At 31.8% G+C, this 16,529-nt stretch overlaps 1 protein-coding gene across 2 annotated transcripts in view; it reads right to left on the bottom strand.

Annotated features, from left to right (window-relative positions):
- Positions 1-1,630: 1,630 nt before the first annotated feature.
- LOC137924051 (rho GTPase-activating protein 12-like) overlaps positions 1,631-16,529 on the bottom strand; it is a 76,925-nt gene continuing 62,026 nt past the window's right edge. Inside the window, exons 9-13 of one of the 2 annotated variants that reach the window (XM_068767363.1) lie at positions 10,112-10,249; positions 6,493-6,668; positions 4,067-4,205; positions 3,580-3,685; positions 1,631-2,491 (exon numbers count right to left, since the gene is read on the bottom strand). In XM_068767363.1, the coding sequence (XP_068623464.1) occupies positions 2,302-2,491; positions 3,580-3,685; positions 4,067-4,205; positions 6,493-6,668; positions 10,112-10,249 (749 nt within the window). In that variant the 3' untranslated portion in view covers positions 1,631-2,301. The remainder of the gene's footprint in view (positions 2,492-3,579; positions 3,686-4,066; positions 4,206-6,492; positions 6,669-10,111; positions 10,250-16,529) is intronic. The other variant, XM_068767364.1, reaches the window with a different exon arrangement.

The raw sequence follows: 16,529 nt of genomic DNA, 5'->3' as shown, positions 1-16,529 counted from the left end.
AATTAACATTCTCCTTAAAAATTGTCACTTTCATTTTCAATAGACACCTGTCAAAAAAATCTACATAATTATTAGTGAATTTGTATAATAATAATTTCAATTCCAGATGTGATAATAACAATTTATTTATTAAAATATTTTTTAGGCTGTAAGACCTTGTGACCTTTGCCTTTCCATTAAAAATAAAAGTGACAAATGACGTAAAGGAAAAAAAATTAATACACCACTTCAACAATCAGCATGTAACAATCAAAGATGTTATTACATAGTTTAGTAAGACGGAGACATCACTACCGTCCCATGTAAACCTCGAAGACTAAACATTCCATCGAACATCCCCAGGTTGTTTCTGCATTAGGACGAGCTAAAATTTAATTAAGCGCAGAGATCAAGTCATAAATCATTCATCCGTTGTACTCCAAGCGCTTTCCCATTCGAATCACAATATATACAAGAAACTTAAACATTGGTGTACTGTAAGATAAACAATTCTAAAACACATACATTATTTAGCAACTTTAAAAGAAAAAAAAAACGAAAAATGACAATTAGTTTTGGCGCCAATCTGTCAAAGTCATGGCGGATCTGTAGCTGTCAAAATTGTATGAAATCATGAATTGTGATACTTTTAAATTGTGCACGGTCGGTAAATTTATTGGGAATGTAGTATAAATGAAGTAGAAAAACATAAACATGAAGTTCGTATTTAAATAAATAATAATATAACTTCGTGTTACAGTTAACTATATTTTATTAGCCGAGCAGAGTAAATATAGCTATTTCAACCGCCATTATATTAATTGAAAGGGACAGATGATTGTGGGCGTCAATGATTGTTTTGATTTCTAAAGATGCGTTCACATGTGAATAATTTGGGTGCATTATTTCAAGTTCAAAAAAAATTCCGTCTCAAATTTTTTGTTGGGAATTTATGATGTAATAACATAAGTCACAAAACAGGAAAAATGAAAACAAGGAACTAGTCTCATGTAACCGCATCTTTACCTAGAGATTAGATGTGCATTTTTTAGTATTTACTCCATTTGGCTAATAGTGAAGTAACTCTGAAAGATGAAAATTGTATTCTATACATATTTAAAACTCAATTAAAAACTATCACACCTAACAACCTATATACATATTTATTTATAATAGCCTTAAACAATCTTTATATGTGTAACATACCACGTAAATATATTTATATTAAATTCGCCTATATGACCCAGCTATTCAGTTAAAATAACATATATATATTATATCTAAAGTATAATTCATTTCAACACATGTATTACTCACATACATCTGAAATATTATTATCTAAAGAAGATATATTATTTTTTTATTTAAGAACAAGCTATGATGACGAGATATTTTTTAAAAGCATGTTCATATATATGCATTGATATGAATATATATAAAATTTATTTTTCTTATTTATTTGCTACTGTTCTGTCTAGAGGGGTTGAAATTTACTTATATTAAATATTATTTAATAACAAAATTATAAACATAAATTAAAATAAATTGATTTGATTTTTGACAGACATCGTAAGTTTGTGGCGTTCTGAATTTAAAATCATAATTGATTATACGTGTAAAAAAATTTTTTTTGGTATGTCAAACTAATTTTTTTTTATTAAAATTTGACAGCTCCATAACAACATAAGTTTGCATACGGGCACAGATAATAAATAATAATTACTTTTTATATAGTTAGAATTTTGAAAATGCTTTTTCTACTGTATTATTATTATGTTATATATTATTTTTGAAACCATTATTTTTTGGATTTTTACACCTACAACCAATCGCCTGTTTTTTTCCGCCATTTTGTTTAGACTTTATTTCATTTCACAGATTATATTAGATAGATTATATATGACAGTAAGTGTCTGGTATAACCGATTTTGTGGCTAAATATTTTATTTATTATAAGTAGATAATAACCAAATTTTATATCTATAAAAATAGCAGGTTTATGATACTTATACCGACGCTATTCATTTTCGATCTACCCTACAAATTTCCGGGGGAAATCCCCCTATACCTGTACCACTTAGTTGAACTATTTACACATATACATCAAACCGTTTCTCCGTTCTGATGTAAAGAAAAATCTAGAATATTCGATAAAATATATGTTACAATAGAGTCGTACATATAACAGAGACATTTAATTGAGTTATCTCTCTCTGTATCTCTTTTATTTTCAGTTAAATTGTGGTCCACATTTGGCTACAGTTTTTTCTTGCCCCTGTCTTGTGCTACGGCCGCGACGGGAATCCCCTGGGACCAAATGAGTCACGCCTTCTTCTTTCCGTCGAATATCTCGTGGTAATCGTTGAGAAGTATATCCACGACATTGTTCTGTTGGATGCAGTCGATGGCGATGTTGTGGGCCTGTTCAGCAGGCGCCCATAGTAGAGTAGGGCCGAATACGATCGCCAGATTTGCGGTGTGCATCCTATTGCGCTCGCTGTACTGTGTTACCCTGAAGACAAATAGATACATTTTAGTTTTCTTATACAGTGACTGACATAGATAGACTCTGTGTTTAACACTAATCGGTGTAACAACTCCTGAAGATGCCCCGTGGAGGGGTGAAACACGTGTTGAGTAATTTGGCGGTGGCGGTTGTGTGATTCGCATTGTTTGCCGCATACGCATTTATCAGCGGGCTGGCGGGCGGTGCATTTCATTGCACGACTACAACTGCATGTGCGGAAGTGGCTATATATTTGTCCTTTTCTTACTTGGGATGGACTTCCGTGATGTGATGCCTGATTCCATTAAATATAGATACTGCATATTTTAAATTTTAAAATTTATGCTACTTTTGTGTATATAGGATGTTCCATAATCTTTGAGCCCCAACGGCCATTGGTTGCACAAGCGATGTACCCCTCCTACTGCCACTTGAGATGGGCAATTCTTCGAGCCTCGTCGTTAATCTTGGTTCCTCAGCGGATCTCATTTTTGATTCGATCTCGCATCGAAAGTCCGAGCATAGCTCATTGTTCTCTGTGGACTTCGAGCGTTTTTATAAGGCCCGTCGAAAATAAAATACAAAAATTAAAATCACAAATCCCATTGCTAAGTGTTACCCACCGTAACATTAACACGTTGCACGCCAGACTAAAAGCCATGTTTAGTTCAGTGGGCCGCGACGGACACCATGTGACTGCCATCATGTTGGGTCCAAGATGTCGCGTCGGACACCACGTGTCCGCATGCCCTCGATCACTTCAGAAGCCTCTAGGGAGCCAACGGACAGTGTTTCGACTGTTTTTACCAAGGCAAGTGACCCGCGCGGCCCCGCAGAAAATAATGGGTAAATCGCTGTTTCCGTAAGTCGCCCATTATTTTTAAGGGTTTTACTGACAATATTTGCAAAAAAACACCTTGGCTATTTTTTTACGATTTTCGATTTAATGGTGTGGCCCCATGGGACAGTCGGCAGTGGTATATTGGTATCGGACTCATGGTGTCCGCAATGGCGTTCAACGTGTTAATATATTTTTATAGCAACATTTTTAAACTACGCAACGACCACACTATCTGGTTTAAAATTGAATCTACCTGAGGAGATGTTCCAGCAGAAACTTGAGGGTGTCCCGATTGCAGTCGGGCAGGGTGTGCACGATGTCTCTGAACTCCTTTATCCTCGCATCCCTTGGCTTTATCGCTGCAATCATAAACGACGTGGATCAAGTGGTCGCACGAAACGTAATTTTAAATGTACATTGATATGGCATCTTTAAATTAACAAGATACCAATAATTAGAGACTAACAGCGAAAACGTGAGTCAAAAAATATCGGAAATGTAAGTTATAATACTAAAAAGAAAGTGACGGACGATTAATGTCTGTGAAATATAGATTCTGAGAACTATGTTCTTATTCCAACTTCTAGCAATACCGGAGGGCTAAAATTAGTCTGTCACATACATCAAACTGTTCCAGATGGAATCGTGGACATAATTTAACAAAAATAAAACTAACTTCTTTCTTTTTATTGCTGCATTTAAGAACAACATGGTGAGGTGAATAAAGGAGTTGAACTCACAGCAAGCGGCGAGGATTCTATCAAACATGGTGCAGGGTATGAGGGGTTCCTTCAGTTCGCGGAAGAACAGCTTCAGCGCCCCAGTCAACACGTGGATGTCCGTGTTGTTGCTGATAACCGACTGGTTCTTCTGGTCGATCTGGGGAAGAATGAAACGTGATATTCGATGATGATGCAGGTATATAAGGTGACGGCTTCGTAGTATGGTACGACGGTATGAAGTTTTGTGAACAGTGGTAAATCCTATATAAATACTAGCTGATCCCGCAAACGTTGTTTTGAAAAAAAAATTAAAGTTTTTAATTAACAAATGTAAGATAAGAGTTGATAGAAGAGGGGTGAAAATTTAGGTTTGTATGTATTTTTGTATGCTGTATCATAATAAAATAAAAACCAAAAAAATTGTCTAAAAAATTAAAAATAAAATTTAGGGGTAAACCACCCTTATCACTTAGGGGTATGGAAAATAGATAGTAGCCGATTCTCAGACATACTGAATACGCATGTAAAATTTGGTAAAAATCGGTCAAGCCGTTTCGGAGGAGTTCAAGTTCGAACACCGTGACACGAGAATTTTATATATTAGATATAGTGTGAATTATATGACATCGTATCTTGGAAATCGAATCCGTGATATACAATTGCAAGTATCAGACATATACCGCTTGGCTACCACTGCTCTAAGGTGACCGTTTATAGGTGCAAAATCTTTAAAGGAGTGAACACATAGCTCATTTATCAGCAAAAATCTTTAGAAAAGTGATCACACTTAACACTCTATTGGAATGCGATGGGCATATATAACAGATATATATAAATAAAAATTATTATCAGATTCTTAAAAAAAAAATTTTATCATTAGTTGTTTATTATTTATGAAACATTGTTTCTTTGGATGGCGTGCGCCGTAACATATATTAATAAATATAATAATAATAAATTGACGGAAATACGCAAATTATTCAATAAATAAACATTTAAATGACAAGAATCCTTGGCAGTGATTGTCGCCTGGTTATTTTGATTTAATTTAAGCTATATATAAAGTGTAAATATAAATCTGTGTTAATTTTTTTTTAATGTGTTATTATGAAGTTCCTTCCTGCTTTTTCTCCGTTACTATAACACGTTGCGAAGCAGAGTGGAATAAAAAATAAAATAGATTAATAAATAAATAATACGTTGACGATCTACAAGAGTTCTGATAAAAGTTCCAATGTCGAATATTAAAGAAAAAAGAAGTATTTTATCTATTTTATCAATCAATCTGTATATAGATTTTCAATTATGTGATGTTTTAATTATTCGCTTGTAATACATAATAATAGGCTATTTTGTATTAATATATCATATATATGTATATATAAACAATATAAATAATGTCCTATTTTGTTTTCTCTCTACAATTGTTTTATTACCAAACAGCCAAACACTCTACCACGTTTTAAAACGACTCAAAATCTAGAACAAAATTATTATATTTTGGCGATAGAAGTCGGCGCTGGGTACAACAAACCCAGACGGCATCTAGCTAAAGACGCCCAAGCATATTGCAGGAGTTTGAACCTCGTAACCAATGTTTCATAACTTCAAAATGGTCTGACTCGAAATGAAACACCACTGGTTCACAAGGAGTCCTTTATTCACAAATCAGATGGTCACCCTACTTTAACACAAAGTATACTTTCGTCTAGTCCAAACTACGTTTCCAAATCGCTCAAGAAATCACTGTTCAAATAACTTACCAAATAGTCACTTGGTATCACTGATCGTAGATCTTAATCTTATAACTCGAAAAAAAACTTGAACTGTCCACATGGGTATTACACCTGTTTGTCTCACGGAGAAGGTTCCAGTAAGTTAGCGATAGTGAGTTTGTTTGGCGTTTACTAGGGTTCTGTAACTCGTGCTTTGTAACAATATTATAAGTAATTGCAATAAAAAAAACTGTAACAAGCGGCGACGGACTGAGCTCACTCTGTGTTTGGCACTAATCGGTGTAACATAACTCCTGAAGATGCCCCGTGGAGGGGTGAAACACGTGTTGAGTGATTTGGTGATGGCGGTTGTGTGATTCGCATTGTTTGCCGCATACGCATTTATCAACGGGCTGGCGGGCGGTGCATTTCATTGCACGATTACCACTGCATATGCGGAAGTGGCTAAATATTGGTCCTTTTCTTACTTAGTATTGACTTCCGCGAGGTAACGCATGATTCCATTAAATAAAAAACTGTAACGTAAATATGCCTTATATAGTGGTCGCGGAAGTGCTGATCACTGCCTAAGGTATGTCAGCTAGAAACAAGATAAACTAGACGCACACGTGATATTTGAGAACAGATAGATCTCCGGATAACTATCGAATAGTAACCATATAATGAACTGTATTTTCTTTATGTACTTTGTTGGAATATGTAACATACCTCAAGACGTATCTTCTGAACTTGACTGAGGTTGCCGCTGGCTCGATACAGTCCATCGGTGCACATGTTCTCTTCACTGCTCTCGATCTCACGCACACATGCGCGCACAAACTCCGGCACGCGGGGACTGCCTTCCGCGCAGACCTCCTCCAGCTTCCGTCCGAAAACCGGCTCATCTGTTCATACAAATAAGGTCCTTTTTTGAATAAATCGCTCACATGTCCAAATCGCATACATGTGTGCGTGTGTATATACGCAAATCGTATGTACGTATGTGTTATATGTATATAAATACAATATACAGAACCGTAAATATCATTTATTTATTTTTATAATAAGAATAACTAATTTTACGAAACATTATCTTTTTTACTACCATATTTTATTAAATCTATAGCTTATAAAAATCATAACAATAATATCTTTACAAAATAAATTGGTGGTAGAACAAAAGAATTCTTTATCTTACGTCCTATCCAGAAGACTGTCTCTTCCAAATTCAAATATCATAATACGTTGTCGTAAGACAGTCTTTGTCAGTTCGTTACTATTACAATATAAATAATACATTTTAATTGTAAAATGTTCAAATAACAATAATTTTGTATCAGTATCTTACAAGTGCATTATAAATTAATCGGTAATTTTAGAAGTACCCTAATGTTGTAATGTAGGGTAGTCGTAAATCTCAAATCAGTGTGATCTAAAATCAATGTTGAAACGTCTTACTTTAAGTATGTTAAGTATATATACTTTATTGTTATATATCTAACATTATAATTTGGTTATGTATGTATATGGTGCCTCTCGGTCGTAGGAAGTTTTAAGAAAAGGCCTATGGCGATGAACGTCTTATGGCAGAAATGATGGTGTTAAATGTATGTTTAAGTGTCTATCACTACGCCCAATGCACAAGCCTCTCCTATACACCACTTTGACCAGTCTTGCGCTACCCGCATCCAACGACTTCCAGACCTTGAATATTTCTCCGGTCCATCAGATGTCTCTATTAAATCTAAATTATTGATATTTTAAAAAATAATAAAATAGATATCAACAGGTTTAAATATAAGTAATGTATAGATGAACAAAAATACATATATTTCTAAAGAATACAATGTTAATAATAATCAACATTTGAATAACGTTCGGGAGATAGTACCGCGGGGAAGCCCCGTATTTCTACGCGCACGATAAATCGTCAGTACGACTTGGGAAGCGCACCGCGAATGACGTATCAAACTCCCACGCGATATAGTTCTCTAATCTCATTTGTGCTTTATGTATATATTATATACGCGTAATTAAAATGGTTTTTTTGTGTGTGTATGTGTGTGTACTATATTGTTTAATATAGATATGTATAATATTAGAATTATGGCGAAAATTTGGAAAATAAATAAGTAAAGACCTCTTGATAGCATAACTACGTCCACCTTAACAAATATATTTGATACATGTAATATCTATATAATTATGACATTTCATATATTTTAGGACATGCTTTACTTTTATAAGTTTAAGATATTTTTTTTTCAATCTGGTGAAATATTAAATGTTGTATACTGCAAGTTACTATAATTTACTGAAAGAGGTTCATTGAACCTTCAACCCTCTACCACCTTATGCCTTATAAGACTGTCAATGTCAACCGTCAAAGTATTTAAAAAAAAAAAAAAAACAAATTTTCGTGCAAACTTTTTGCAGATATTTTTTATTCAAAAGATAAGAAAACATTAAGCTGCGTTCAATTTACTAAATAAATAGACGTTCAAATTTTAGCTGACAGTTAAAATTTAAAAAGTTTTGACAGACAATAACAGATTGTTTGATGTGCGTTCAGCGCTGTGGGTTGTGGATGTATGCGTCAAATCATCTGTCTGCCATATAGGAATGAACGCCATCACCAAATTTTTTTGGCTTACTTCAATTCTACGTACCTTGACAAATTTCTTAAAGAAAATAATTTTAAGCGGCATTACGTCTAAATAACTAAAGATTTTTTTATATTTGTGCAATATTGGTTAATGTTGCCATTGCAAAAACGAATGACAGGTGCTAAATTAAAAAAAATACGTGTACTCATGTAGTATACAAGCTAATATACCTTGAAATAAAAACAAAAGATGAAAACACTATATTCTTTTATTAAACTAACCATAGCAAATTGTTCGACAAATATCATCTAATTACATTTCTACAACAACAAATCTATGTTCAGCGAAATGCTAAAAACAGGGGAAACGGGAATAAAAAATAAAACAATTCAAGTATTTTATTGTATAAATAGATCTTTGATATATTTCTATATTGGTGCGTTTTTCAAATTGATTTATATTTAATACACGAAAAGATTTCATCCTATACGAAATTATTTATATATATTTATACAGAATGATTGGTTATATGTTTGTTTATATTTATATATTAAAAAACTTTAAAAACTTTTACACCTATTTACATTCGCATAAAGTGATCACGCTGTAATTCTATGGGAATGCGATAGCCTAATAATTTAGCAATACAAAGTCTGCAAGAACAGGTAATAAATAATAATTGCTTTTAATAATTGAAAACGCCTTTTCTTGTTATGTTATCATTAAGCTATTTATTATTTCGACTGCAAATAAGCATTAAACCCTTTAAAATTTGTACGCATATAACCAATCAACCTGTATAAACATTTCTAAGCAGTGGCGTACCTAGAACTTTTGCCGCCCGGGGCGATCTCCAGTTTGCCGCCCCTTTTATTATAAGTCAAACAAATAGTGGTTTTTATAAATTAATACATATAAATAAATTATTAACACTCGTATATAATACCTACTCTTCTAGCTTTCATACTAGAAAAATCGTGTATAATGCTCTCAAAATTTATATTATTTGTAATTTCTTGTTCTATTGACAATATTGCAAGATTTTGTAGTCTTAATTGACTCATTGTAAAACGAAGATAATTTTTTATCAACTTCAATTTTGAGAAGCTTCTTTCGCAACTAGCGACACTGATTGAAATTGTTGAAAAAATTCTAAACAAAATTACAATGTTGGGAACAGAATTTTTATTTATAATTCAAGAAAGAAAATAAATATGAAATGAAATAGTTGCTTTTTACAACTATAAGTAAATATTAAAAATGTCGCCCCAAGGTAAGTGCCGCCCGGTGCGGACCGCACCCACCGCCCCCCCCCTAGGTACGCCACTGTTTCTAAGAGACCCCTTTTCGTTAGTCTTGAAACAATTAACATAAACATATTTTTTAAAAAAAGCACAGATAAAAAAATGTATCTCTATCAATGTCTACTTCTATAGTAATTTTTATGATCTAACACAACTACGTTGAATATTTGTTTTAATTACAGTGCAATTTTTTATCTGCTGCAAAGTACCAACACCATTTAAGCCAACCCAACACCCAAAAAAGCGTATATCTAAAGCAAAACGAAAAAAAGCGCTAAAGAAATTTACGTCTAAAGCGTTATAACTACAGCGATATAGAACGATACCTGCTATTAGCACTGCTATATTTTTCCACTAACGCCGCTACTTATATTGATTTCGTTTTATCAAAGTGCAGGCTATATCCGTGTAAGCAGAACATTTATATGCGTTCCGAACCTTTGTAGATTCCTTTTTTCACGAGATCTTCCATTGTGGGCCGCTTCGGAAAGAATTTCCTGAGTACTTTTGTCACTTGAGATTTCTGGGTTGAAACCTCAGTAGAGTCACTGAGATCCTCGTTGCTACTTCCACCAGCTGAAAGAGTCATAGAAATAGATACAGAGTGTTATGAAAACGGACACAAGAGGAGATAGAGAAGCGACAGATGAAGCTAGACAGGGATAGAATGAAAGAAGGCCAATTAGAGATATCAAATAAATTGCGAACCACATTCATAGCTTTATTAATAACAATATTAATGCTATATGCTATATAGCTTGTTAACGTTAAATAACAAATATCCGATGCCCGACCTTATTTCCCAGAATATTTATAAATAATTTCCAGATTAAAACATATCGGTGTAACCAGACAAAAAAAATGGCGCCAAATTGACATTCACAAAGACAGATGAACAGGCGTAATTTGCATTACATTTTATTTACCTTAAAACGATGTCTCCTTTTTAAATTTCAATCGAATAAAGTTTTTTTTTTTTGTTTAGAAGATAACTTTTTTAGTTTCACAGATGAAAAACGAAATTTTGAATTTGGAATAACGACGAACTCTCGCGGTAATATTTTATATACGTAAACGCAGAACCCGTAAGCGCATTTGAAAATAAATACATTTAAAAAACTTTTAAGTTAAACGGTTTTTTGATACCCATATTGTGGTGGTTGTGGAAAAATATGTACCTAGTCCGCCATATTGGAACGGCGTCCATCTTGAATTTTAAATTTTGACATAATCATCGTGTTCTACTAGTGTAGCCCTATCATTTGATACCCATATTGAGGGGGTTAAGGAAAAATATGTAATCCGCCATTTTGTATCGCCATATGTATTTTGTATACGGCCATCTTAGATTTATAATGTTATTGTTTTTTATATTGTCATCTAAATTAAATGTGTGTACCAAATTTCAGATCAATCTGACAACGGGAAGGTGCTTAAATTTCAATTTCTAATTTTGACCCAAATAAATAAACAAATAAATTCCGTACGGGTCGAACTAAATAAAACCGTTTAAAAAAAAGCAACATTATAAAACTGTCAATATTTTGGTTATTGATTTACGAATATAACGAATATAAATAAAACAAAATTTTGACATAAATTTTACCTTGGTAATGGCTTTTAAATGTTATTATATATATGATACGTTTACACTCCGTGTACATTCATTTAAAAAGATTTTTTTTTTCATTTATATTTATTTTATACAGGACAGTTGGACTTTCAAGAAGTGAATGTATATCTCATTTGAGAGCAAAAAGTTTTAAAGGTTTAATACTTTTTTATACAAACGTACGGTTTGTATTTCGTGCGACAGAGATAGCGCTCTACGAAGCCGAAATTAGCCGATTGTCACTTACCAAAGGTCGATGTGCAATATTTATCGCCGGGTAGTGTAATTAGAATTTTCAATTTTTTTTCTTACTATACTATCATTACTTTATTAATTGTTTCGGAAACCATTTATTTTTAAATATGTGCATCTAACATCCTTAAATTATTTGGCAGCATATAAGCTATTCATTGACTTTGAAGTTTGTACACCAATGTCCAATCACCCTGTATAAATTACAGTAATAGTTTATAACGGCAATTTTACTATTACTAATAATAGTAAAATTGCCTTTTAAAACTCAGTAATTAGAAATAAACGTCAGGTTATCATTCCTCGAATTTGACATAACCTAAAAATATAAAATGTCATTTTATTGCTTGAAAACTATCGTAAATTTGGTCAAGTTCAATAGATAACTAGAGATTGCGTTTATCTTCAATGATATCATACGCGATTGTTGCTTGATATAACAACGTGTTTAAATCTATAACGCTTGCAACACTGACGAAGCGAACTGCTACAGATTATAAAGATATCCTAACGATATTCCGTTAAAAAAAAATAATGAATAGACATTTTTACATTTGACATTTAAATTATTTGTTATCTCAGAATGTTTTTTACCGTTTAAATTCTAAAATTAAAAATATATTATTGAGTAAAATATTTTACAGCATTTGAGTTTTTTTTTTGATATGTGGAACTTCAACGTACATTAAAAATTGTAAAATTTTATGTAGCACGTCAGCGATTAGAGCCGGTAAATAGCATGCTAAATGCTATTTATTATTTGTATAGGTTATAGCTTTTTTGTTATCATTACAAATTACTATGTGCAATGTTCTTATAAATATTTGTTTTATGTTGAATCTTCTCATCGTTAGTTCTTAAAACCCGTGACTCACGTATTCCGTAAACATGGTTTCATAATCATTACTCATAATTTGTTAATTGTCCGAATTCTTCAATTTCTGTAACACGCTTTACTCTTATCTCAATAATTCTTTAATGCCACTGTTATAACTTCAGAGAACCAACAAATATTTTGAAAAATATTCCAATTATTTAAATTATTTTAAACGAAAAGAAAAAGGTTTCGTTAAATGCTATATTTTTGTATACATGCTATAAAAAGCTTTTTTCACATAGCATTTTTCGTCCCGTTTTACCGGTATTAAATATATTAGTTGCTATATTCATTAATGCATGTCTTTATCAACTGAGGATCATATTTAAATCACTTTAAATTATGAAAATAACACCAGATGAACTTAAGTTGAGAGACTTAATACAATTTACTTAAGTTAGTAAGATTTAAGTTCCCTTATAATAGCATCCTGCAACTTAAGGTACGAAGATTTCAAACGCGGCCTGATCTGAGAGGAATCCACATCAAACTCGAGGTGTTTTTTTGCTTTAATACAATAGTTAAATCAATTATTTTTCCAAAAATAAATTCTTTGTAACCATTTAAAATTCTTTTACATTGTAAAAGTATTTTTACGCGTTTTCTTTTTTGTCCTATTTTTAAGTCAATAACATTATATATTTTAATATGTATTTAAATGTATTTAATATATGTAATGTATATACGTAGTTTCATATGCCGTAATAATGATCAAATGCGTATATACGTTGAAAAAGCTATTTGAAAATAGCATTTTTATCAGCGCTTATAATTGAATTAAACTCTACACGTATATGTGTATATAAATGTTTGTAAACATGTAAATTATTAATTTAAAACTATAAATATTGACTATTCAGGTTATACATGTGTGATACATATGTGTTAAAAGGTTTATAGCAGTGAATGTACAGCGTATTTGCCGTCAATAAATATATGGAACACCCTACTCAAAAATCAATGGTTTAAAAAATAATAAATAATGTACCGTGACGGTATATATAGTAAAAAAAGCGTTTTTTTTTTTAATTCGGAACACTAGGTTGTCAAATTAATAATATCTCTGCAGACTTTGTACCGCTAAATGATTGTAACATATTCAGATTGATCACTTTATACAGGATGTTTGAAATCAGTAATAAAAGTTTTAAAGTTTTTATGCTGAATGAGGTATAACCTACACATCTTTAAAGCTTTTAAACATTTAACCAAACATTACTGTAATACTATATATATATACTATAACTAGCTGTTCCCGCAAACGTTGTTTTGCAAAAAAAATTAGGGTTTTAATTAACAAAAAAAATAAGGGTTGATCGTAGAGGGGTGAAAATTTAAGGTTGTATGTATTTTTGTATGCTGTATCATAATAAAATAAAAACCAAAAAAATGCCTAAAAAATAAAAAAAAAATTTAGGGGTGGACCACCCTTATCATTTAGGGGTATGAAAAATAGATAGTAGCCGATTCTCAGATCTACTGAATTCGCATATATAATTTGGTAAAAGTCGGTCAAGCCGTTTAGGAGGAGTTCAAGTTCGAACACCGTGACACGAGAATTTCATATATTAGATAATATTATCAAATATAAAACACTTTAAAAAAGCTATTATAAAATAGCATTTTTATTAGCAGTTATAATAATATTATAAGCTATATATAAATGTGTTCAAATTATTAATTTTGGTGTGTAAATATGAACTGTATTTACATTTGAAAATGGAATTACTAAAATATTTAACATTACTGTGATGCGATCCGAAAAACTGTTTGAATTTGGAATGATGTTTTTCAGTTGGACTCTTCTTTGGTTTCTCCATAACAGGGTCTGGTCTGGCGTGCCACAACTCCGTCACAGCTTGCACAATTTCAGGTTCCATATTTAAATGTTAACCGTCACGTCAGATATTCGAAATATTTGACATTTTGAATGGGTACAATTGGAACAATAGTACACTCGACACACGCATATTCCGTACGATAGCTGAGTAACACTGCGCCCGTAATCTAAGATACGCATATCGCCGCCTTATCTAGATTAACTTCGTAACAGCGCACTAATGACTATATATCGTATCGTTTCATGTAAATAAACATTCGTATCGGAAAATATAGAAAATTCACATCCAAAATGCCTTCCCTCCAGATGCAATCAAAAAAAGCCTCTCAATTAGTACACCTTCAAATTAAAATATATGGTCAAAGGTGTGGCAATTTCGTAAATTTTCCTCTCCACAACTACCTAATTTTTGAAGCCTGCAACAATAGAGCCTGATCCCGAGAAGATGGTGAGAGATTCTATACATCCAATTCCTCAATTTTCAGAATATAAAATTCCTCAGAGAGGGACAGATGATGGAGGACTGTGAGACAAGTGCATAACTCTCACGACTCTCAAGCTTATTTTTACATACATACGTTCATATACAGCCTCTAATTATCAATGCTAAAACGCTACTGGCAATGCTATTTTTAAATTAGCTGCTTAAATGTGTGTACCTCTGATTATTTTAACGTAACAGTACATTTAAATTTACATTTTGAACTTTTATACATACAGATGTATAAGAGATTTCCAATTATATATTTACATCACGATATCTCTGGAACCATAAATCTTGTAAACATGAAACTTGGAAGTAAAATATTTTTAGCAGTGTAGAAGTAAACTAAGAACAGAAACGAAAATCCACCACACAAGAATACTGAGGTAGCATTCATATAAAAAAGCATATTCTCTTACTATAGCCTTTATAGTTATTAAACTGGCAAGAATATTAAAACATGTGCATGCTAAAAATAGCATGTTAAAAATTACCGACAATAGATTTTATGACGCCACGCTAATCGGAGGACATAGTATAATAATTTATATTTCTATATATATACAAAATGTCACGTGTGTTCTTTATTTTTATATTTAAACAAAATTCGAAATACGTTGATATAACCTAAAATTTTGAATTTCAAAGATGGCGTCCATTATACCCGCGTGGTTTATGTCCCATACATTCTTTAACGCTTGCATTGTTAGAACCGTTACACTATTATAAAAATATGTCATTTTTATATAAACATATTGTTTTAATATTATGAATTTGTAATTATAATTTATTTTTTAAATACCATTATTTATTTACAATCTGTAATGGCGAATTTAAAGTCTCTAGGCATTATCTATCTGTCAAGTCAATTATTATATGGCAACACTTAAGATTTTGGTTGGCATAGATAAAAAAACAATTTATTAATGTGGTAAATTCATTATAGGAATTAATAGTCACTCTTTCTCTTAAATAATCAATATAATAAGAAGATGGAATACGCCTTTTCATTCACTTTTATTTCTCTTTGCAAGTACAAATCAAATTCATGTAAACAATACTGCTTATTACAAACACAAAGTGTGCCGTAACACTGGCCTGAATAAATCATTGAGAAAGCGCCTTTGTAGTAAGATACACGCTTGCGCATGTGTTTACATCCTATAAAGATAATGATCTCGTTCATTTCGCAAACAGATAAAAACATTCAAATGTTGCAATTGTATTATAACAATAAACTATTAATAATTTAGTATCCTAAATTATTTTTGGTCCAGGGATTACCAAAGAGATTGAATTTATTTTTCCAAAGGTCTATCATGAACATTTTTTTTTAAATTAACACAAGATCTCGTTTGAACATTTTAAGGTACTTTGTACGTTCGGATACATGTACCAACTTATTACACTTTAGTAGGAAATGTCATTGACGTGTTAAAAAAAATTGCCTTTTATGAATGTCAAATTTAATAATTTAACCGAACAAAAAGTTTTCAAATCTAAAGATAGGATTTTTAAAGTAATTTTAAATAGGAAGGCTTGGCCAAAATAGATTAGGATATATATTCCGCTAGGCAGTTAACAATACCCAGAAATAAAACTCTAAAAACACATGAGACGCTGTTTTTTGGATCGTTTCGTAGTTGACATACAAAATAGATTTTTTTTATTAATATAATTTCTTTCTATAACAAAATAAAAGTTTGACATTTGTTAATACACGTGAAAAAAAATACTGCCAACGTGTAAAGAAAAAAAAACTATAAACTAATAGTGTTAATAAATTCTTAC

This window comes from Battus philenor, unplaced genomic scaffold, assembly GCF_028537555.1.
Source record: "Battus philenor isolate CCGP_79_NKW_IND1 unplaced genomic scaffold, ilBatPhil1.0.hap1 SCAF_23, whole genome shotgun sequence".
Classification (NCBI taxonomy): domain Eukaryota; kingdom Metazoa; phylum Arthropoda; class Insecta; order Lepidoptera; family Papilionidae; genus Battus; species Battus philenor.
The sequence above is the reverse complement of the archived record's forward strand: the minus strand, read 5'-3'. Positions and strand labels throughout refer to the sequence as shown.